Raw genomic sequence first — 26378 nt, forward strand, 5'->3', positions numbered from 1 at the left:
CAGAGATTCTGAGGTCAGTCCTGTCAGCTTATGCATCTCCACCTTAGAGACGTATTTACTTTGGTGCCTTTTAGGAATTCAAATCAAACAGGAGTAGATGCAACCATGCAAGTAAGAGCTGAAGCAATTTAAATGGAATACCAATTCATTAAGACCTCCATTTAAGTTCTGCTTCCTGTGTACCTCTATGTTTTAATTCAGTCAGGTTTTTCATGTTGTCTATAGCTTTCAAGGCTAATAAGACATGGACTTTAAATATATGGGCAAAATACGGAATTTTTTTTTTAAATCTTCTCAGATTTCTTTACTGACAGTAAAAAAACAAGAATGGATATGAACCTTCTACCACCTCTACCACCACCACCACCCCTGCTTTTTTTTACAAGTGAGAACTTAAACAAATAGCATGACTGTCAATACGAAGATTCTTAAATAAAGTCATACAGGCTTCTTTAAGGGAGCCTAGCATTCTACTTTCCTCAAAGAGAGAAATAACATTCCCCACTAGCCAGCGATGCTGTTATTTTCTCCTAACTCTCACCATCCAGAAAGAGCCACAGACAAAACAGAGACAAGTCTCTGTTCCTCACACAAGAATGTCAGTGCACACACATAGTGCTTTAAACTCATGCAGAGAAGTCCAATGGGTATGAAGACTGAAGTCTAAAACCATAGCAAAACATATTGTTTGCAACAAGAAGTACCCAACTCACCTTCTAGGAGAAACCAGCCTGATCTAAGTTGCTACACAGAAAGTTAAAACCTGAGCAGATGCTAGATGGATAGTACCACATGTAGCACTCAAAAGTATTTCTTCCTTCTCGCAGTTACAGATGTTGAACCATACCATGTGTGTGTGGTGTATGTGGACACTCCAGCACTTTCTAATCTCTTTGTTGCAGACAGGTATGTGGCAGTCAGTACACAGGGGATTCTCAGATACCATTCTGTCCCTACTCCAGATTCTGGGAAATGGATAGCAAAGGATAAGGAATGGCAGCACCTCTCATAGTTCTCAGAAGTTAATACGACTAAGGATCAACAATCCATTACTGCCCATTAGGGACAAGAGGCAGCCAGGAAGGAACTGCACCTTGGAGAGGCACAATTCCTTCTGTGTGCTGCTCTTGGGCTGGTGCCGCTACGCTCTGCCCTTCGCTCAGCTCGGGTTGTAAAAGCACAATCGAACCCACTGTCTTCTCACCAGGGACTCATCAGTTTACTACAACATTGCAGCAGTTAAAAACTTGCAAATATTTCCTTAGGTTTTTTTTTTTTTTTACTCTCTTGAGGAATAAATTCAAAAGAAAGCTCTATTGTGCCAAGATTATTTTGGAGATGGTATTTTACTTGCATCCTACTCAACATGAAGACTCTTGTTTCTCAAAACCCCCTCTAGACCTAGAATACACACTGATGCATCTGCTAGTAAAAACATGCATAAAGCATAGTTCATAAAGATATTATCTCTCTTTTTATTTATTTATAGATTTACTTGGCATCCATTGGCCTAATGCAGTTATTTTAGGGACATACTTAAATACAGTACTAATGGCCAACTTCTCTGAGAGAATTATTGGCATTGCTACATTTATATTGTGCTTCCAACATATACAACTTTCTTCTCTTGTGTGCATAGCTTCTAAAAGTTAGCTCACATACAAGTAAAAAACAATGCAATGTAAAGAGGTAGGTAATTGCTTTTCTGTTTATTGTAAATGAAAATGTTTAATAGTGATTTCTGATACTGAAATGATCTCCCACTAGTTTCGCTACATGACCAAATACTAATAAAAGTAAATACAGCTTTTGTTATTTTTTAAAACCAAGTGGTTCCTTGCTTGCTTTATTTTCAGCATGTTCCATCCATGGTTAGAAATCAGGCATGACAGTGGTTTAACCCAAAACTTTTGTCCATGGGTTAGAAATCAGGCATGACCATGGTCTACCCATGAATGTGATCTTAATGTTTTATACCGCTGACAAATCATTAACATCTGTTAATAACTCACCCAGCTGCTTTGTTAGATTGTTTTCAAAGAAAGAACCTTATGCACAGCATAGATGTTTCCAACTCATAGCCTATGTAACCTTTCCCAGCTGCTTAATCCTTATTTTAAATATTACTTTAAAATGTAGACATTTTAAAAACTATCCCATTTCTTTGTCTCCAGACTGCTTTTCTAACTGTGCTAACATCTGTTCACTTCCACTCCCCAATTCCCATTTTAAATACTTATTTTCAGCATGTATTTTTCTTGTAAACAGAATCCCATGTACTTTCTCACCTCCTAGCCCTCTACTTTCTGTTTTCCTCCCTTACTCTCATTCCATAATATCCCCCATGGTTTCACTTGTATCATTATATTTTAAAAAAAGGATTGATACAGATAGAAGATTATTAAAGAGCCTCTTTAATTATCTAATCCTAATTTAAGCTTGGGGGAAAGAAAACGGAGGAATGGCATGCATATACTGTGTCTACAGGGAATAAACAAAGGGAAAGAGGAACAATGTACAGTAAAAGGGAGTATAGGTAGTTGTTAGGGATGAAACTACATAATGGAAAGTTTCAAATGAACATTAGAAAAGACTTCTTGGCTGTAAGAATGAGTAGGCTGTGCAAGGGCCTCCCAAGGGAAATAGAGGCAGCTTGTCACCTGGCACACTAAAATAGGCTGCCCAAAACCTGTGGTCTGGGGCCAAGCAGCTAACAGTCAGTCTTGGGTGTAGAGTCAGGGAGCACAGAGGCAGGGATGTCTGAAGTTGTGCAGAAGGCTCTCGTTCCTCTTTCCTTCCTGCCCTGTCATCCTAAGAAGGCAGAGGGGAAGGAGAGGACAAGTAGGAACTACAGAGAAGGGGATGAAGCTGGTCCATGCTCAGCCTAGAAGCCCATCCCGTACCGAGGATTTACCTCCTGACAGGCGGCATGGGAGGACCAGAGGGAGAGGAGAGCACAGCCCTCTGAACTCAGCATCGGGAAGGGGGTTTCTGAGTGTTGGTACAGCAGTGGCAGGAGGCAGGGCATGACGGTAACACCTGATGTGGGACCTGGCTGTGATTTTAAGTGCTGGTTCCACCGAGCTGGATTCAACTGCATCCAGTACAGCCTTGGATAAAATGCTAGTGGCTTTGGTCACATTCCGAATTGCCCTACACTAGCAGATGAACAGGAAAAAAATCTCCCACCTTCAGAATCAATAGGTCAGATTCACAAATGATGTACAGGGTAGGCCACATTATACTGAAACACTCAAACTCTTTCAGACATATTTCTTTCTCACTATTACAGTGCAAGGGGCATGACAGCAATTTACATAACTCAAAAAAGGCATACAATTAAAAAAAGACCTGCTTGCAATCTATAATTTCTTCCAGTGCCTTGATGTGTAGAGTATGGTAATTTTTTTTTTTTTTTTACAGCAATAAAATGGGTATCCTTAGGCTGTGGCAAGCTAAATAAATTATTATGGTATGCTAATGTGTTTGGAAAGATATACTTACATGGAGATATTTCAAAGCACATACAAAAATCTAATGAAAAATAATCAGAAAGCAAGAGAAAATTACTATCAAAGCTATTGCTTAAAAGCTTTTTAAAGGCAAGCTAAATGCCTTAAATATTTACGATTCACAGAGAATATCATAGCTTTATTTTAGTGGAGATTAGTATCTCGGGATACCACTTCACCAGTGCTATACCTATAACCTTGCCATAACTGGCCTACTTGCTGGCGGTGACAGTAGAGAACCAAGAACTAAATAAATTAGGGGAACTCAATGCTTTACCCTAATATCAAAGATGATTTCTCCAACTCAGGACTTAGTCAAAGGAGTGCAATTGTGTCAGCAGGCTTTTTGCCCATCTTTATAGTACTTTCTACACAAATACGGTTATATTTTTCCAGAGCTGTCAGCCTGACCTCAGCACATGTCCAAAATGTTTCAAATGTAATTTGTCATGAAGATTTGGTCAGAGTTTTTGACCCCCATATATGTATATGTGTATACCTTGAGATACTACAAAGAGAATCCAAAGGATTCTTACTATCTCTTATTTCTTTGGTAGGTTCTAACTAGAGAAGCAGCCAAACTGCAAAAGCACATTTTAGAGAGTATCTAGTCCTAGCTGTCCTAGTCCTGTCCTTTTCCTTCTTTGCCCTATCAGATAGTGCTATCAAAAAAGAAACATTTAGTCGTATCTGTGATAGGGTTCTTCCCCCACTGTTACTGTTTTGGAGCTTCTTGTCAAATTTTCCTACTCTGCCTGGAAGAGGTTTTATATTATGAAAGGAAATATTTTTACAAAATTAAGATAAAAACAAAAGGAAGGAAAAAAATTCAGAGCTTTCTCGGATTTAAACCAGGAGTGCACAATGTGCAGCCCATGAAATCATAAAATGCAGTCCACATCACCCTCTTGTAACTGCGGCATGAGGCCATAGCTAATCAACTGCAGGTTTTTCCACTGCTAGTGAACTTAACTTAAACATCAAGCAACTTTCCCTTCTCTATCAAGGAAGATACTGTACCAGTGCAACCAAATGTTTCTGTGTAAATTTGTTTTTAAAAGATGTAAATATATGTATGAAGATTATAGAAGGGAAACCCTCAGGCTCCTGTCAAATTATAAGTTCTGCCCTTGTAGTTGCTAGTGAATGTTTATATGAAGCTGGTACCCGATCTCAGTACGTATTGGAAATACAAACACAGAAAGAGTATTGTGCTATTGCATCAGAATGAAAGCGAAACATATATTAAAGAGAACTGAAATGAACTGTGCTAGCTCATTGTCCTAACTGGACAAAAAGTAAAGCAATGAGCATTAAATTGTGAAGAGCAAAAATCCATATTTACATTTTGCAAATGTCCATAGTCAAATGGGTTGTCCCTAGTAGAACAAGTAATATTTGACAAGCATTTTAGCATGATTTTGGTTTGTTCCTAGTTAACTGCACAAGCAATCATCTGTAGAGTTCTACCAGACAGAGCTGTGCTTGAGATGTGTAAAAGGACAGATGGAAAGATGCACCAAACAAAGGTCTTGAATTAAAACACAGGCTACTTTTTGGAGAGCACTAAGGCCATTTCAAATCAGCTTTGATCCAGCTTGCTTCTGAAAATCCAAAACACACCATCCAAATCTATTAGATTGTAAAGAAAATGTACACAAAAATCACCACAGATTTCCTCCTGTCAGTCCTGGTTCCTCCTCAGGCTTTCTTTCTCCCTTGCTCTCTGTGGGAGACTTTTCACTTGCTTTGACTCCGGAAAAGCTTGCCCCACCATCTACTACTGCTGCTCTCCTCAATTCTCCTATGACAGTCCCACCACTGCCTTCCTGCACAGAGCACCACTTGCCTTCCTTCCAGTGTAAGGGGCTGGTCAGCTGCACGCTTGCAGAATGCAGACAGCTAATGAGGAGTCTGGAGTTTTCATTCATTTTATTTTATACCCCTAATAACTGTAGAAACCAGGAAAGGATCCTTTAAAAAGGAAGTAGAGATTATTCTATCTTGAGCATGTCGAAAGTGAACATGGGTTCTTTGGAAGGTGTTAGAAATTCTACACTGTTAGAGCTCACAAGTGAATCTAGAAATTAAGGGTAGTTTTTGTATGGCCAATGAAATGGCAAAGATTACATCTAAAATAAGCACAGTGTCATCACCCCAGTTCTGTCAAATGGAAGTGAATATTTTCTGGGATTTCAGATGTTCAAAAAGCAGCTACTATTCACAAAAATACACAGTACACAGTAGCACGTTTGATTAACATCATCCATTTGACCAATTTCCACATATAGAATTGTCATTAAAAAAAACCTACCAGGCAAAGCTTGAGAAAAGTCTGTTTTGATGATGTACAATTTCAGGTTCTATAAGAGCAGGGATATGATGATTCTGAAATCAAGGAACACTACATCTTACAAGTTTTCGACAAAAACTGCACTAAATTGAAATAGAGTAGTATTAAGCACTTCTGTTTGACCACAGATAACACAGGAGACATTACATGAGGAGATGATGAAATTGCATTTATACAGCTCTTTTTATCCCAGAGGATCTCAACAGTCTTTATAAAATATACATATCGTATGCCTATAAATACAAAAAAAAAAAAAAAAAAAGGAAAAGAAATCACTTTGACCAGCACTGGAAATCAGAGCATCTGTTTAGCAGTGCGCAGGAATACTGATCTTTAATTCAGGGAAGGATTTAAATTGGAATAGTATATCTAGCTGGAATTATTAGCCCACGTGCCCTTATTAATTCCTAACAGATTGTATGGAGAAGGAAAACAAAGGGCAGATTACAGAGCCCTGGATCATAGCCACATACAAATTATTGTAAACTTGAGATAAGTTCTTATTATATATAACTTGGAATGAAGGATCTGTAAGGAAATATTCAAACTATTTAAATGCTGAACTTTAAAGGCCAAAATCAAAGTATCATCTAGAATATGCGCATGGACCCTATGAATGATTGTGCTGAAGGCCATTGATAAATCAAGTAAGACTAATCCCAGAGAAAAGCCTTGACATTTGGTTGAAATAAGAACATTAAGTTGAGTTGGTCAGGGATTATTTTTACTAGGCTTTTTTTCCCCCAACTCAAAAAACTTTTCTCAGGAAAGGATCAGTTTCACTACATTTTTATATGCTTTTTTAGATGATAAAGGATATTCCTTTCTATATTTTTGATCCAAAGCTGCTGTTTTCCTAGTTCAAAATGATTTTTCATTTCAAAAAAATTGAAACTGAAGTGAAAACATCCAAAATTCAAAATTAGTTAAATAAAATGTTTCATTGGCTAAAACTCATTGTTTTTTTAACAGTCTTCTGAGAGTTCAGCTTTTCATTCCAATTCAGTATTGTTTGGTATCCTGATAATTTTCCCAGGACAGGAAGACTATTTTCTGCTTAAACTGTTACGAATCTAACTAGAGCAGTTTGCATCAAGTAGCACGAATTTAACACTGCCTGATGTAAACTAAGTGCGTTATGATCATTTGGAAATGGTAACACTGTATAAGGACAATGAACTCTTCTTTACACCAAGGCTTTTCAGAATAGGCTCCGCTACTGCTCACTTAAACAAAAAAGACCAGAAATCAAAGAGGAATTAATGATATAAAGGAAGTAGTTCTTGCAAAACAACAGATGGAATGAGATCGGAAACACATGTAGTAAGCTGAACTTTTCTAATAAGACCAAAATGACAAAAATTGGAACAAAGGATAAATACACACAAAAATCAGCAGAACAGTTGCTGACTAGAAATGAGTCTGCAATACAGAGTCCAAATCTGCATTTAGATCCCAAAATTATTTTCTAAATTCAGGGCTTTCGATCCATGATGTTGGTCTGGATTGCTGCAGAAAAGAGCGGCAAACCGTAAAATCTACATGATGACTAGATGAAAACGTTCTCAAAATTGGCTGACAATTATTGGCCTCATTTTCTTCATGCTGATATTCTGGACCAAACAAAAGAAAGACAATCAGTTTTTCATTCACATAAAGATTCCACTTCCTTAAAGTGGAAGCAACATGGATTGCATCTTCCTTAGATTTTGCCAAAGGTGGGAAACAGCTTTAAGAAAAATAACAGGGAGGTCGAACAGGTTGATCAGCAAAACAAGCTGAATTCAGAGAGGTATACACTGTACTTTTTAAGAGGTATAGTTAGTAAAAGAATTTCCTTTATTCTCCTGAGAAACCGAAGGAGAAGAGTTTGAAAAAACTCCTGGCTTCTCTCTTGGTCATTGCTTTCCAGTTTGCACACAGCCATCCCAATATGTGGCTGCGTTATTGAGGGCACAATTACATCTGAAAAAAGTATTGATGATTGTTAAAATAAAGAATAAAAATACTCAAATGCATCTAGAGCTTGAATTAACCAGAGAAGCAAAAAAAAAAAAAAAAAAAAGACTCTTGAATATATGCTTAATTTGTTAGGAAAAAAGTTCTCCTGAGGCTTGTCTTGATACAACAATAAACTAGACTTTCTCCAAGTCCCTTTAGATGGTAGTTGGCTTATGATCATATTTAACACTCTTCAAATATATGGTCTGAAAGTTAAAAAAAACCCCTAAATCCTCAGGTGGTATAAACTAAGCTGTCTCCACTAAGTCTATAAAGAACTGGAGCACAATTTTGCGTTAGTCTCATATGACAGAAACCATTTTTTTCAATTATTTGTCTCAAAATGTGTAGTGACATCAAATTATTGCCACAATGTCACAAAGAGATAAGTAAACGATTCATTCAAGCCCCATAACATTTTTCCCATTCATGGGACTTTCAGCTACAAATCTTCTCAGATGTGTTAGGTATCTGAAAACTTCTGCTGATTTTATTTTTATTTTTTCTCTACTATTTCAAAGCACTTAATCACAAATTTCTGTGTGTTTTCTATTAAATTCTCTCATGTAAAAACAATTGTTAAAAATTTGCAAAGTATGGTTTCCATTTCCTAGCTACACAATACCAAATGAGTACCCAAAATGTGTATTCCTGCTTAAAGGCATGTTTCACAGTTATTATGAACACTTGCACAGGCAACTTTGAAATTTGTTTTCAAGACTACTGGAGCCACTAAAATTCAGCTGTATAAATATAGGGGATAATCAGTGAAAAAGAGAAGAAGCACATGTAATGGTAATCCACTAGAAACCTGAGGAAATATTAGCCAAAATTTTATTTCTAGTCATAGGTCTGTAATTTCTAATGCTGCAATATCAATCATGGTTGCATCCATTCTTTTGAGGCGGTAAAATGTAATAGCGAGGAAAATTATACGTTAGTGCATGCAGTCTGGGAGGTACCAAGCTTTGTTTCCCGCTCCTGAAAACATCAGTTTTATGCTAGCAACTCAATAGTAGGAAAACGAAAAAATTGAGCAGTTTTTTTCTAACACTTCAAAAAGATTCAAGGCTAGGAGACCAAATAAGAACAGAACTTGGAGCCATCAGACAGACAAAAGTGATATTCTCCAGCTATCACACAAGCTTACTTAACTGATCCCTCAAACAATGCTAGCTTCCCTTTGACTGCAGACAACTCCCCATAATTCTCTTCTTTAGTTATTCTTTGACTGCTCCTGTCAGCTGTTGCACAAATAGTCATTTTCCAATAAGAAAAAGTTGTTAAGCTATGAATTTTGTACGTTTACTTACACTAAAATGTACGGACACAAAGCACGTCCTCTAGCTGGAAAAACTTTTTACTGTTTTTAGTTTTAAAGTTGACAAAGTCAACTGACAATATGACAAAGTCTTGTGCTACATATTATGATTGAGCATACTTTTCGTCATCTTCTGGTAAGTCTGATGGATGAAAATGACATTACAGCCCACAACACACTTAAGACCCAGGAAAAGGGTCCACAAAGCAGAAGTAATTCTTTATTTGGACTATGATACTCTTCTCCTCATCTAGGTTTCCTGATCAAAAAGAGGACCTTCTAAGTCTGGACTATATCTGTGCCAAAAAGATGTTGCTACTGCTCTCCTTGCTCATATTCAGGAGGACACAAATATACTGAATACTTACTGAATATTGTAAACTTCCTTGCACTGAGGAGGACAAGAACAGAGATTCAGCACTTTATTTAATTTACAGGCAATTAAGTTCATCCTATTTGTTAGGATACCTAACAAATAAAACAACTAATAAAGGCTCTTTGTGAGACTGTGAGATTAACAAATCTAGCACAAATTTTTGAATAGTCTCTCATCAGAAACTACCCAAACAGATGTTCTAATTGAGAAGAGAGGTTTATTTCAAAGAAGAAGTGGGATTCATAGGGCTAAAATAGTTGATTACAGTTATCTCCATTTATCTAGATCAATTATGTGAACTTATTAGTGATCTTTGATGTTCTTAGAACAAAATAAAATTATTTTGAAATACACATTTAACAGAAAACACTCCATTAAGCACTTGGCTTGTCTACAGTTTATAAAAATATACTTTTTATGTGTATTGTCCCTTCCTCATCCCCTAAAACATACTATGGGTAAACGAGTTTAGTATTGTTACGGTAGAATAATAGAAAATTACTAAACATATTGCAAAATGTCACAAAAGAGCCACATCATTTTCCAGGATTTCAAAATCTCAGACAGGAACTTTTTCTCCAATTTTTTATTAAAAACATATACAAAAAATGTAACAGCGAAGCAATGATTCTGAGCCACAAATCCATGAGATGCGAGCCTCTGGCATCTTCCCTAAGCTCCTTAAGACTGCTAACTTAGATCAAATAAAGCTCCACCAATTGAAAAGGCCACAGAACTCTCTCCACTAAACACACAATTTGTAGAAAAAATGCAGAAAACTCAAAGCAATGTAAAAATTAAGCAACAAATAGTACTTTTATGAATCCTTTCACTTTGGCAATACGAAAAAAGCCTAATAGCTGGAAGTGATTAAGAAATCATGGATTATCAATACTATGCTGGAGAAGAGTAAGTGCACTGCACAATTGTACTTACAAGAAACTGCAACAAGAGAATAAAGTAAAATAAAATGTGTTAGAAAACTTTCTAAATGCAAAGTTTGTAATTAAGACTGTGTTTCATTTGAACCTAAAACCATCATACAAAGAATTAATCTGCTACAGTAGTTTTGAGAATTTTGGACTAATACATAAAGAAAGGCAGTGGCATGGTGTTAGGAACATGGCACTGAATGATGGATCAGACAAAAGTATGTTCCATTCTTAAGTTTGCCATTGGCTTACAAGCTGTAAGTATTTACGAGTACTAACACGTGCTAGCATCGGCAGGAATATTGCAAAATCTGTGCAATATCTCTGAATATACATGCACCGGCAGAGCACAGAAAAACTAGTACCTGGATGCTCTTCCCTTCCACTTCATTATTTTGATCATGCCAGGAAAAATAACGTATAAGTTTCTCCCAAATCCACAAAGAGTTGCACTTCAGTCAATGGAAGAGGTGAAGAAATTTGCCAGTTGGCTTTTTCAGCTGATTCAGCCCCTTGGTTTAACCATGAATCTCAACCTAATTTCTCCCTCACACCTACTGCGCTTTCATTTCTTTCTGCTTTCTTCTTTAATTCCAATGTTTATGGATTCAGGTTTCATATTTAAGGGGTTCCTAATTTTTATTATTATTTTTAGGCTGATACAACTTCATAAACATCCCCTTACACTCTTTAATGGTTTCCATTACTGGATCTCAGATATGACTAGCATTTTCACTATTAGAAGTATGATAAAAAAAAAAAAAGGGAAAATCTGGAATGGAAATGGTGAAATCTGTCCCCACTATCTGAGTGTCCACTGTAGGTATGGTTTCTATGAGAAATCTAAAAGAACATCTGTTGATTGCCAGCTTATCAGAACATGTGTGCAATTAATGCTTTTTATGATGTATGATACGTGGCATGTCCTAAATCATGAGTGAATCTAAGGATATGTATTATGTTCTTTGAACCAAAACTGGAAAACCAAAAAGTTGACAAAAATGCTGGAGATACTAGTAATACACTAGATACTAGTAATACAATTATTTTTTTCCCTCTCAGTGAACAACATATTCAGACAAAAATCACAGGAACAAATTTTCCAGATCACTTCACCATTTTAAACAAACATTCAGAAAAGAAAAGGGACAAAAAATGCTATTTCCATCAGCTCTCAAAAATCTGTGAAAAAGATTTTGGAGGTATTTCCCAGTTACATATAAAGGCATTAATGCACATGATACATATAGTAAGCAAATTTAACTATAATTATCTTTATAGAATACCTTTTCCTTACAAGGTTAAAATATATATTTCACAAAACACATTTAACACCTTTGGATGACCTCTAATCAGAAATGTGCCATGCTATTCAAATTCCGTCTGTCAAGTGCTGTTAGAAAAAGGTAAGTAAATATAATGCCATTAAAGGGATAAGTTATCTTACTTGGAGAAGTTTTAACATTTTGTTTTTTTGACAGCTCCTAGTCTGGATATCTTCCAGTGTCAACAAAACCTGTTCAAGCAGAATCTTACCTTGTTTTCACTACATCAAGGGGATGCATCAAGCAAATTTCTACAAGACCTACAAAATAATAATAAAACAGACCTAATAAATGTTTGTACGAACAGTAGTTTAATTTTCATTAATTCCAAAAGATTTTGAAGTTTGAAAAGTAAAGCAAGTGAAAAACTAAACTTGTCATTGACGATACAGTACTTATATAGCTCATAAAATAAAGATACTCTTCTGAAGTGTATTGTAACAGTCACAAGGGATTTCAGACAGTAAACTAAGCAATAGTGGTTGCCCATTGTAGTGTTGAGGAAAGTGAGGACATAAACTGTGTGATCATTTTAAACATTGTTTTTGTTCAGTTTTCTGACTTAGGAGCAGGAGGAACATTTGACTGATCATAAATAAATATATTAAATCTTGCTGAAAGTAGTGAAGAAAGGGAGTTCAGGTTAGCACTGGCTTCTTTATCATACAAGACTAATCCCTAAAGATACTGCTATTATGCAAGACAGTGCTGGAGGTTCAGGTTCAGATGAACTTGCTGTTAAAATTATAGCTGACGCTTGATCTGGCTAATCAAGCCTCAGCTTTACTGGTCCTTCATCCTGTCCTAGAAGTTCCTGCTCTTGTGTGAACCTTGAGGAGAAGTCTCTGCTTCTCCTTCTTCCACTCCACCTGCTCATCGTGAGCACCTGTTAAGTTCACATGTGCTGGGGACTTTCCAGGTGCAAGAATGGAGGGTGTAAGCAAGAAGAGGGGGAATGCTGAGAAATAAGAGGTCTAGAAAATCCCTGACACCCCTCTCCTCCCTGGCTTAAAGGTTGCTTCTGTCACTTTTTTCCACCTATCAGCAACCTCATGCAAAGTCCCGAAATTTACCACCCACATTTGGCCCATGCTCCTGTCATACTTTGCCTTCTAGTCTTTCAGAACACTTCAGAGCTTCCTTATATCTGCTTACATTTTCCAGGCTTGCCTGCTCCCTGGTCATTTTATATTCTGCTCTCACTCCAAAAAAACCAAATATACAGGATAAATATATATTGATCAAGACCACAGAAAAGAGTATATCTTTAAAATCTGTCAATATAGAGAGATGATAAAAACAACTATAATAAGTTTTAAAGGTTTTGAAATGTGAGAAAATACGGATATGTGCACGATCAAGATACTAAATCATGTTTTTGAACTTGCTGTGCTCTGGTTTATTAAGACTCTTAAGCTTTCACAGTCTCTTTTTATCCAGTGTAATTAATTTAATGTTATAACATGCAAAAACAGTTTCTGAAGACTATACTGCTTATAATGATCGAATATATCTGTTTCATCTATGAATTATTTTAGTAAAAATAATTACAATTTCCAATACAGAACGTGTCTTTTGGTGATTCATCTTTAAATTTAAAAATTTCTTAAAATGTACCTTGATTCAGGAAAGCATTCTTAGTCAAGTCAGATTAGCTGTGTATGCCCTTCTTTATGCATACTATAGAGTTCCACTGAAATTAAGCACACCTTAAGTTCTACTAGTGCTTTTCAAATTCAGATATAACTGTCTTAAGATTCAGATCATGTTCTCTTATTTTAGTGGCACAGAATATGATCAAGCTTAAGAGTCACTAAAATTACAGCCTCTAATACCTAAAGCAACTTATTACGCGGTGGGATGTTCAATCAAGCAAGACAAAGAAATTACTCTAATACAAAGAAGTGAGAATCCCATTTTGAAATGTTCCACCCACAAACTACTGAACCAATGTAACTTGCATTTTGGATCTACTCTTCAGCAGACTTGATGGAGAAAGATTCTTAGTGGACATGCAGGAAGCAGGCTCTGCCTGGATGGGCACACTGCAGCATTAAAGACTCCTTTTTAAAATTACTGAACATAAATCTAAGTGTGGCTTATTGTATCCAATTGCAATTATTTCAGAACTACTAAAACTTAATGTTTCAAGTAGAACAGGAAAACTGAATTTTTTGAAGTTCATATGAAGGGGGATTAAATTCCAAGGCATTTACTAGTTTCAACATCAACTTTAGACAAAGTTTCTGAATAATACAGCTAAGGCAGTCCCTGAAATAATGTGGTATGCACCACAGTAAGCCTTTTACACTGGCATTAGTAGAGGGAAAATTCTCTTTGTCTTTTTTTGTGCCAAAAAATGATCAAACACTTTTGTGATTAGCAAGGAAGTACACCAAGTATGCATGTCTGCAGTATGATATCTAAATTACCCATGAAGTATCTAACCTATGAAATTAGATGTGCATGTGTTTTAACTATATTTTGTTTAACAAATACCTACGTTGGGATTCAAATCCAGATTCAGACAACCAGAAGTGTCTACAATGAAGATATATGTCTACAATCGTGCTAAATGACTAACCTGCCACTATGGTCAATGGAGCTGTAGCCAATAAAGTCAAAGGAGCCTAAAGACCTTTTTAGCTTACCTTATAATAAATACCTACATTTACAAATCATCATTCATTTCCTGCTTGACACGTTACACATATCAAATACATATATTATTGATACTTGTTGTGTATTTCTCGTAAGGAAGAACAATCTATATAACAACACAAGCTAATAACATAAGATTCAGAACTAGGAATATTTTCATGCATGATCACACAAGCACTTTTTGAGTTAGTCACAGAAGAATGGCATAAACTGTAAGGCTTAAATAACTAAATGTATTTACACAGGAACTTGCACGAAAGTTTGCAAAAATGTTAACATGTTTAAATTGAATATTTTACATAAATTACTTTTTGAGAATTCTAATTTAACATATCAAAATATTGCATTAGCTTTCTGAAATTTCTTCCAAAAATTGACTGAAGCACTGATATCACTGGTCAGTTTTACTTTCAAATCATTAATATTGTATGCCTGTATGTTAATAACTGCTTAAGATATCTGTACAGACACATTTTTACTCTTCCACATATCCTCTTTCTCAATAGTCCATAGTGTTTACTAAGAAGTAGTAACACAACAAAAGCAAGTTGATAGCTTATCTAGAAATTCCAGCCTCTTAGCATTAGAATTTAGTAAAAATTTGTATTAAATTACATATAAAAATCTTATACAGATCTGAGCTCCATTAAAGTTTTGTTGCACAAATTTAGGCTCCAATCTTCTCAAATACGCACAGATATTTAAAGTTTAGTATGCAAAAATATGTTTCTGCATAGAGATCAATTAAAGATATGACACAGATTTTAGAAAACAGGTACAATTAACAGGAACACATCCTTACCCATGATATTTAATTGAAATGTGATGTTGTATGTGCTCTAAATTAGATCATGTTAGCTTTTTCATCTTTCTACATATACTTCTTTTTAATACATTTTTAAAAATTAGACTTATTTGAAGATAAAAAACAGTTTATATACTTCCATAGCACACCATTTGTTGAAACTCTTAGTTCCAAACAGGATTTCAGTTCTCAGGAAATCTGAGTCTCCAACAAGCCCCAATTTTGCTTCACAAAGACTAAAATATTTTCCCTTCTCTGTCACTCCACTCTTTATATATAAAGCTTGCAAAAAAAAAAAAAGTAGCCAGACATCCCCCTTATACCGAGCTCCTTGCCACTGTGTTTGAATGACTACATCAAGTTAATATTCAATCACTGTTTTGTCATATTTTCTTTTCCTTCCATGTAACCTTGTATTTGTTATTCAGTTCTGGAAGAAAAGACGACAATATAGGTGACACAAGCCGCAGAGTATTAACATTAGTCATTTAGAATCACGCAACTGAATATATTTTACTTATATTTTTTCTATAAAACAGGAATTGTAGTTGTTGTTTCTGAACAGGTATATTTATCACTGTACTTGCTATAATTATTGCCCAGGAATGACTTATATTTTACTAAAATGAGGACCAAATCACTTGTCACATAAGGGAACAGAGACCATAAGTTTTCTATCCTGACTCTGTCCCAAAACCTATAAACTACTCCACAGCTGCCAACAGGTGCTTTACAAGTGGAGCAGCAGTGGAGTGTTTCATTGCTGGCAGGGGGCATAGTCTATGAGCTTTTTCCTTTCCAATCATCCTCCTTTTCCAACCTCTCCTCCCCTTCCCCCCACCCCAATTTTTTGATCTTCTATTCCATTTTGTTTTGGCAGATACAGCCTACAGTAGGGGGCCAAGCATCGGGCCAGGAGGTTGTTCACCCTATTCTGTTTTTGTAGCATTAATGTCCATTTTGGGAGAAAACTGTGCAGTGCTAGAATTTGGCTCTACTTTCTTGGTCCTCATAGGACAATTTTTAATTCAGGCATTTTTCCAGCAATTGAATCAGATGAATTCCAAGTTCTTTGGCAAGAAATCTGTTTTGATAACTTCAGGATTCTATTGGTTATCTGCCTTGCTCATTCTTTCCTTTGTCTCATCATTCAATTATGCACTAGGTTTTAAACAGTGTATAGTTACTCGATTTCACCAGACAGAACTCTTCAAAGATGCTGGGATTATTACATAGTTCTCTATAGAGTACCAAAGGAGTGCAAACTGTGCAAAATACTAATGGAACAGCTACAAACACAAGCTACATTTTTCCATCTACTATAGTAGTCATGCAAATCATTACAACATCCTACTTGATAGCCTGCCCAGAAAGAGTGGTGGCCCTACTAAATTACAAGCACTCTGAGATGTGCCCAGTAAAATAAAATATATTGCTCTTAAGCTAATGTTCATCAGCTTTGTGAGAAAGGCAATTAGCAGTATGAAAATCTAATTTGCTAAACAGACGATCCCAGAGTGTGATATATTTCTCCTTGCCATGCTCTAAGGACTACTGTTTACTGATTCTATTTTCATAAGACAGTTAACACAGCTACAGACAGATTGCCCAAAAACATATTCTAATCGTCCCATTGGGTCTTCTTGGTGATGTCACATGTGAGCTAACTGAGAGTGATTTATGGTGGTCTAATTATGTTTAAAACAACTCGGATCTAAAACTAGCCAAATAAGAGCCCAAAGGAAATACAGAAAAGAACAATTACTGGGTTAGTCCAAGATTTGTTGTTTTCTGAGTGCGAAAACATTCCTTGTGAAAACTGGATGCTAACCATAAATGAAGACATAATCAAAATTCGTGTGTAGAAGAAACAGCTAGCTATCATCATTGACGTCCTCTGAGTGTACACAAGTTGAATATCAACAATCAAGAGCGGGGGTCCAGAATTCTGTTATGGAAAAGCATTTTGTGGATTAACTAAATCCACAGAGGAAAGCAAATGACTGAAAATACTGACCCCCAAACCAAGTCTCCTCAGTAGAGGAGCTTTCCTTTTCCAACCAATATCTTCTGATTTTTATTAAGATTTTTTCCCCTATTATGGATTACTACATACCCTTCTACAAGTAAGATTTGTACTTAAAATTTCAAACTGACAATCTTCATGCATCTCTCTTCAAAGTAAACATTCTGGAGATTGCTGGATATTTTGAGTTCCTTTGCTCTTTGTTCCTCTTTTCCATCATACACACAGGTCTTGCATCGTATAGCATGCCCAGAGAATACTATGACTCTAAAATGAGCTTTGATTATCCATCTGGTCAAAATCAAAAGTTTGAGATTTCAGCAGCACAGGACTATAGCTCTCCTCATCTCCCCCAGTGTTTCCACACCTACTCTATTCATGGCAGAGGGAGAAAAAGTATGAAATCTAGCTAATGGCACTTGCTACATAGCATAGATAAAAAGTAGAATTACTCTGTTTTGGTTGCTCCTTAAGAGATAAATTCTTGCCTTCAGCTCTTCTAAGACCCTAAAAAACATGAACTGAAAAGTGTGAAGTGCCTGCAACGCACCCTGATTTGCCCTTCAAAGAAACCTGAGTAGTTCGCCCACTACATGCCTTCTGCATAGTGCACCTTGAAAGGGTGCTCCAACACAGATCCAAGAGATCTGGAGTGTGATCCATGTGTGTCAGTTCAGACAACCCCCTACAGCACAGAAGTCATTATGCACCCTCCTCCCCCTGTGTTACTCATTTCCGTGGAATAACATAGTCACTGGAGAAACACAACAAAAAGGAGAATGGTCACAGAAAATGTGGCAATAAACACGTCAGACACTGTATATTGTATAGCTGGAACACTATGTATTTATTTTGGCTTTTACATAGATATAGTTACAATGTAAGAAATGATCATAAATATTTTATGTGTACCATGCATTTCCTTCTCAGAATATATGTCTGACAGAAAAATTCTTGTGTCGATCTTTGTATCCTAAAAAAAACCAACAACGTTTTCTTCTTAATTCTGTTTGTTGGCTAAAACACTTTGTTTGACAAGATGAGTACCCACAGAAGTGTGGAACTTCTTCCTGACTATAGCAGTATTGTTCAGAGAACAATGAATGCCTGGAACAAAGTATCTCTGCAGTCAGTTCTACACAGACTAATTTGCATTTGTCTGCTGCCCCACTGCATCTGCATGGACAGATAAAGATGATACCTGTTCTGTAAGGGCACGTCTCTCTTGGTGGAAAAGACCACAAAATGCTAGGTTCACCATGATATAAATGGCAAGGCCCACTCCTTTCCCAGAGAGACAGTCACAGAGTGTGCCCTTCCCAGTTGTACTGTGTTAAGTAGGCTCCAAGGAAAACTGCACGGCAATATATTGAACATGCTGGAAAAGATCTATGTATTAGCCCTCACTTAAGAAAGTGACACTTATTTTAACTCTTGCCCAGGATTCTATTTAGCAGTGTGGTATGGGATTAACTAATGGGACCCTGGAGCTCCTTGCAAACATTAATTAATCTTTTAGGTAATGAGCCAAATCAATGCTTTCTTTAGAAAATGTAGAGAAACGGAAAGTTACTCCAAAAAATACTCTATAATGGCAATGCAGCATTCATGAGTCATTCTTCCTTAGAGACCTTGTCTACACTGAGAGAATATACTAGAAAACATGTTAATTAAACAAGATGTTGAATATGATTTTTCCCTTGGTGTGGACAAGGATGTCTGTGTTTAAAAATGTGTTAGCTGATCATGATTAATCCCAGGAGGACCTCGGGGTTTACTATCGTTACCTAATGTATTTTAGAAGAAGGCTTTTGCATTCCTACTGGAGGAGCTGGGTCATGCTCAAAGTCTTGTTAGGTAACAGCGTTTTCCTAATAGATGTATCCTGTCAGTGCACAGTTGCTATCTGGACACTGAGGAATAGTGGAGTGGGGAACAGCGATAACCTGGCTTTCAAAGAACACAGGACTCAAGCACAGTAGGAAATCTCTGATATTTGGCTTGCAGCACTTTTGCTGTAAACAGTCCAAATTTGCTTGAACAGTGTTCTTGGATCTCTGTCCGTAAAAGCAGGTCAGCTGTTCTGTTGAATTCACACTGTCCTGATTGTATCGCAAATTAACATTTTACTCATCAGGGTTTCAAGTAAAGGTTGCTACTGAAGTACTGGAGAATCAGGACTTCATAGCACACAGCCTAGATGGGAAGGAGACAGGAAGTGGCAATGAGCATTTTGGGCAGTATGCCATCTAGCCTGGCTGTTTCTCAGCTGTAAATCCCCTTCAACTTCTGAGGTCCCAATCCACAGCCCCAGAAATGTGCTCACGCTGAACACACACACCAAACAGTTTAAACCGCTCATCATCAGTGCTGACACCGCTCAGCTAATATCCGCATAATTTTGCTGCTCCCTTCCCAGCTAAAGAAAGCATAGGATCAATTATTACCACCAGATGGTAAACTGTTCAGTTCTGCTGCAAATAAAGGAGAATAGTAACTATATTCTATTTTTTTTTCGGCTGAGCTTGAAAATTAGGATGAAGTAGTTAACTGAATAAAGATAGAAAATGGTATGCATCTTTACAAATATTTATGGCAGAAATACAAAATACTTAAAACTAAGTTGTCATTATACCTAGGTACATACACATGAATATATTTTTAGCCTTTCAGAGGACAAATTTCACCTTGGCATATCATGTGCATATACAAGTAGCTAGAGATTATATTTGTGAATAAGGAATGTACTGGGAAGACCTTAGCCTTTTTCTTGATCTCCTAATTACTTAGTCAAATAATGTATTATCTTAAAAAAATAGGATTATTCATATGCTTTGGTTTCCTTTCTGACTTATTTTTATTGGGTCTTTAAATAGAAGATAAGTGGTCCTATCACGCTGTCGTAATTCCCTCTTACAGCAGTGCTACCAGGCTACCAGCAGTTCTACAGCCTTTTTTTTTTTTTTTCTATCACACAGTCAAGGTGATATGTAGATTTAATGAGAGTAAAACAGGTCCCGGTGTGCTATCTTTAGCAGAATTCTGTAATAATTTGCCACTATATTTCTTGCTTCTAGGTAAAAATATCTAGCTATAATGTTGAAGGTGTGTATTCTAAATTTAGCACAAATATATTCACTGTTTGCTTTTCAAAATATTTTTGGCACAATTAGCCAAATCAGTACATTATGTTCATGCTTCCAGTAGTAACCACATCTTTATGCTTACTGATGCCCAGAACACAGCTCAGGGAATCTTTTAATGTGCTTCATTTAAATCGCTCAATTCTCATTTAAATTCTCTGAGTACTGTTTGCCGTTTAAAAGCAAAGGCCATCTTCCAGTTTAATTTTAAATTTTTATTTGTTGTTCATTTTAAAATGAACAAGTCCTTGGTTCATAGGCTTACCAACCTGATCAACCTTAAGACTCTGACTTCACTGCTGAAATGAATAAATCTGCTTACATATCCACCATCTATAACTACTCAGAGGATCAAGTTAGTTAGAAATCATGTGCATGCAGCACTTCCATAAGAAAGCAATCCAATGCACTACTTTCAGAGATTTTTGGAGGTTAAATTCCATCTAGAAATGTTTTTGTATGTAAGACCTATGAAAATTTATGGCATAGTCAAAAAGACAGTCAGGATGACCATATCTAAAATTCCTGACTTTTCACACTTTTACTCAATTTTAAGAAACCAAACATTAGTTATCTCATTGGCTTTAATGCAATGGAGAGATTCATTATGCAATCAAATGTATGCAACATTTAGGTACTGAAACAAAAGTTAAAGGAAAAAAAACACAGCAGAGAACACATGAAAAAGCTCAAAGACATACTCGTTGCTCAAGTAGCGTAAATTGTTATAGGTCCTCTAAAGGGACAAAGACACATCAAGAAAAGAAAATGAAACTATCAAGTACTTTCTTTAAGTTCCTAACTACTATTGAGGTGATACAACCTGCCTCTCCAGAGTCTATCATTTAGAACACTGCTGAAATTTGCTTCACCTTAATTTCCATTTCAGTTCTGACTTACTAAATACAAAGTAAAAATATTATATCAAAAAGACATTGAGTTGGATTTACAAATAAATATTCCTGTGAAAAATCACTTTTCCCAAAATGACTATCGATAGTTTTTTTATACAAGTAACTGGATTTTTTCTTTATTCAGCCCTTCTGCATCCTTTAGTGATCTTGTATTGACACTAAAGCTTTGACTTATAATACAAACGTGTGCAATTTACAAACTTAAGTGTCTTCTGAGCCTCTAGACACAAGCGAAAGGCTATATATCATGTAAATTCTCTATAAATTTTTCAGCAAGTACTACATGCTATTATGTCATTCACAAATGACATATTCTTTCCATCATGTGTGTCTGAAAGGGAAGTTTTTTAAAACATGATTGAAGGGACCTCTAAGGTCAGCACTGGGTTACACTATGTTTGTGTCACATAGCTTTAGATATTTCAGTGCATATTGATTCAATACTCCTGCAAAGAAAATGTGTAACCTGTATTTTCTTTGCTGTTATAGTAAAATGCTTCTCAGTAAACTTGTTTTCATAAGAAGTTTGCCCACTCATATGTCCCAGAGCTGTTGTAATCTTCATTGCTAATGCTGATCTAAGAGCATGGACATTATTCTACTTCTTGACACATTTAAAGTTCTCTAATGAATAAAGCAAACAGCTTATGGCTGCTTGGACTGTCACTTGATTGCCCCTAAGGGCTTTAATGTCTTTAAAATAGGCCTCCTAGTTTGTATTTAACTACCTTGTCCACAGAGGTCTGAGGGGTACAGCAGATCAAAGATGTGCTGGAAACATAAAAAGCAGCTGTCCTTCATTTACCTTTAATTAGCTACATCTGACCAGATTCTTTACGGCCTCTTTGTCACACATTCAACAGTCTATAAGCCTTATGACCTGTCCTTCAGGATTATACCACTATATTAGCTTCAACATAATATAAATTTAAAATATTAAATAAGGGACTTGGAAAAACCTTTGGTATCACCATGGAACTACTACTTGAGGAGATAACGTGTTGGATTTATTTGCAAATGTTACAAGTTGCTCAGTATTTGCAGAGATAAAATTAAACAGTTCCTGAACTTAGATTTAGTTATTCGTTTTCCTTCGTGTACTACTCAACACTGCAATTGATAAATATCACACAAGTAACTGTAACCAGCACAGCTAGAACCATTTATACCACACTAAGAAACTTTCAGACCTGCTAATACTCCTCACAAGATTGTCGGTTCTGTCTTCATTGCTGTGAATTTAATGAACGTGGTCAAAAGAAGATGGTTAAACATTCACATTGGCCAAAATTCCATGTGTAGGTTTATGTTCTTTAACGCATGTATTTTAGGTTACACAACCTTTGATAAAGGCACATATCACATGATGCTAATGGATCATTATGACACAAGCAGTATGAGACATTTTTAAAGAAAGTCACATATCTACACTTCTCAGCCCCTTGTTTACATAGATCCCATTAGTTAGAGGTCCCTTAGCACAGAATGCACAGCACCTTCCAGGAGGATTTTGAGTGAAGAGAAAGTTCTGTCGCTGCTGCAGCACCAAGAAATAGTTCTGGTATATCACAGCCCAGTAGCCAGGGCTGCACTAACTCTTTGTATCACCACCAAGGCCCTTATAAAATGAATAAGTCGCCTGACACAGCTGCTCTACAATATGATAAATGACACATTTACTGATACTTAGTCACACAGGGCATTATATAAAGCCACTGGAGTGGATGGAGAGGTCCCCTTTGAATTCTCTGGATTTTGGATTAGGCCTCTTCACAAATTATTAGCTAAAAACAGATACAACTTCTTCCTTTGATAAAAGTTACATGAACAAAGGTTTTGAAAACTGATGCTGCAGCCTAAAATATCCCTAGACATCTTTCCGTACCAAATTTGTAACTTCTTCGTCAAGCAAGACCCCACATGCTTTTCCAACCTGTCAACCCTTCAGTCCTCCCTGACAAAGTTTTAATTAATCACATCTCTAAGGAGGTTAGCACGCTTTCAAAGACAGTAGTGCTCATTAACAGTCAAGCAGCCTGCTTAAATATAGGTGCAGTAGCAAGCAGGCAGGTGTGGCCAGAAGCCAAATTCTGTTCTTCAAGAAATGTCTACTCAGCAGTATGCAATTGTAACTCTCTTCCACATTACAAACCTTGAAGGTTTATTAATATACCTAAACTTTCTCTTCAATGTTCTATTCTAGTAACACACAAAATATTTGATCCAAACTGTATAGTTGAATGCTACGCTCATTCACCAGTTATTTCAAGAGGCATGCACATTTTTTCGCCCATTTAAGAGATTTGATTTTAAAACAGAAGGCAAGTCTATCACCGTATATAAGTCAGGGAGAAACATATATAAACAAAATAGCGTGAAGTGAGGTTAAAAAACAACCAAATATGCTTACATTTGTCAAATACTGCCTAATGCTACTAATTATTAAACAGTGATTAATGAGACATGGATTTTTCCAACACTTCTGTACTGCCAACATAATGATATAATGAAGAATCTAGACTATGAATCTAGAATAATGAAATGACAGTATCAGTTCCAGTTCAGGTGAAGAAAGCAAATATAAATGGGCTTAGAAATGCTGGAGGTGTAATATAAAAATGTTAATTTATTATATGCTACTCCATGTTTGCCAGAAGATAAATCATATTTGACTGGGGCATTCCTGGAGCCCAAAAATATCAGACTAGGAGAACTCAGTACAGAAAATATCAAAAAACTCAAAGAGTGAGCTTGCCCAAAGACAAACCTAACAGTAGAAATGAAAATGTTCATAAAAGATTAACGTTACAGAGCATTCATATATTCCAGAGTAAAGCTTTATTTTTCTTCAGAATCAATGAACATAAATAATTCTTCAAATAAAACATATAAAATTTTGCCAAAAATATGCTGGAAAGCCATATTTAAAAAATAATTTTAGTAATCTATAAATGTGAAACATTGATATATGATAAGATAAAATGCTGCTAACATACTGTATCTTTTGAGAGGAATAAGAGAGGAACAATAACACAATTTTTCTCAAAGCCATTCAGAATTAGAGATGTTCATCTTCACGTCTGGGCTACAATAACTCTTTCAGGTCATACACATAAATGTCAAATAAAAATGATTCAAAAATTTTCCACTAAACTTTTTTTTAATTAGAAAATTAGAAAACATTGACCAGTCAAATGTAAAATTTTCTGTGAGCCTATTGCTTTCAAAACTCATTATCTAAAAATTGTTCAGATAGAATTGTTCAGATTTCTGTTCAAAAAGGAAAAGAGTAACTTTTATCCCCAAAAACAGGATTGTCCCTGCTCCCATTGGTATATGCACATTCAAACTGACTCTCCAACCCAACTGGTAAGACACTTGCCATGTGTTCAAGAGACTTGGGCTCAAAATACTGCTGCTTTACTAATTACTTAATCGTTGATACAACTTGCAACAACTAGAGTACAAGAAAAGCCTGCTTTGGAACAGATGCTGAACTCAGCAATGATATGAAAAAAATCGAAGTGCAAAAACATAACGCACAGTCTCTTACATCTGAGGTGACTGAGCCGACTAGTCACCAAGTGACCACCTACCTGAGGATGAGTCTCTCCCTCATCTTCCCCATAAATTTTGAAAACTGTGCTTTCATGTTAGTGTGAACAAAAACATTTTAAAGTATCAGAGAGCTTTCTGTGGCAAGAAGAATAATTTCCTGTTGGCATCTTTTGTTCGTGATCTGTTAGTAATATTTTATACAAAATATAGCCAAGAATGAATGTTAAAAACATAAATGTTGTAAAACACTATATATAACTATGCACTTCCCCTTTAAATTAGTAACACTACCCCACATGTAGTCCATGGAAATACATAAAACTTGGCAAATATAATAGGTAATTTGCCATCTGGAGAAAGTTTAGTGTTGGATGGGACATTGTTTGGAGAGTGAGAGAACCGACCACAAATAAAAGCAAAGATTTAAGAATTAGGTTATAATGAGATGTAGTTTTGAACAATTGTTGTACCTTAATATTTTAAATTTTTGTCCATTTTAGTTTTGCAAAGTATCTCTGCAGCACTCTCTTTGCTAATCTATATTTGAATGACGTTTCCGAAAAAGATGTGGTTCATATCAAGATAACTGGAACAGTTTTTTTCCAACTTCTCCACTGATCTGTTGCAAGATAAACTGAACAACCCCTGATTCTTGCATTGGCTGTGTGAAACAACTCCACAGCTGATGAAGCTTTATAAAACCTACATGAAAACCTAAACCATCTTTAGTTCTCTGCCTAGCGAAAACATATTTATATCATAATCCAAGAATATAGGTAAATTGCTGTAGTACAAATGTAGTAAGTCATTTCCAGATGGCTACTGAAAAATTGGATTATAGCAGGCTCCTTTTGCTGTTTAACAACGAATATTACATAAGACCATATTTTAGACAATGTTTTTTCCATTCCAAATGCCATAACTGCTGACTCAAATAATATTTCTTAATCTTTACACCCTTAATCTTTAATATCAAATATGAAATTTAGTGGCATTTTCCGCCCTTTACTTTGGAAAAACAGTGACCAAAATATCAAACATAAGTGTACCAAAACCAGTTACACAACAGAAAACCTTCCTCTTTTACAGAGTCAAATTTAGCAGTTTCATAAATGCAGCTATGGTAAACATTTGGTTTAATTAAAAACAAAAAATTAAGGCTGCAGAAGTTTGGTTTTTCATCCAGTGTTTGAATATTCCTGAAACTTTCAACTACATTGTTTTATTTTTTACCTCCACCTGAAATTACATTTTTACACTATAACAAAAAAAATATTAAGGTTAAAATTAGGTTGATCTAGCAGTTTTTCAAGATTTGGTTTTCATGAAAGACTTCAAACTTATTACTTGCATGCAGTATTCATTAATTTCCTAGTACTTTTCAAGGACAACTAGAAAATGAGCAATTTTGCAGTAAAATAAAGTCCCATCTTTGATTCATTCCTGTCCAA

The 26378-nt window shown here is 35.9% G+C and overlaps 1 protein-coding gene across 2 annotated transcripts in view; it reads right to left on the reverse strand.

The window, feature by feature from the left end:
• Window positions 1-26378, reverse strand: part of SLC25A21 (solute carrier family 25 member 21) — a 260329-nt gene that overhangs the window by 104168 nt on the left and 129783 nt on the right. For both annotated transcript variants that reach the window (XM_068946510.1, XM_068946511.1), the window contains one exon: window positions 12032-12080. In XM_068946510.1, coding sequence (XP_068802611.1) covers window positions 12032-12080 — 49 coding nt within the window. The remainder of the gene's footprint in view (window positions 1-12031; window positions 12081-26378) is intronic.

This window comes from Struthio camelus, chromosome 5 (assembly GCF_040807025.1).
Source record: "Struthio camelus isolate bStrCam1 chromosome 5, bStrCam1.hap1, whole genome shotgun sequence".
NCBI lineage: Eukaryota > Metazoa > Chordata > Aves > Struthioniformes > Struthionidae > Struthio > Struthio camelus.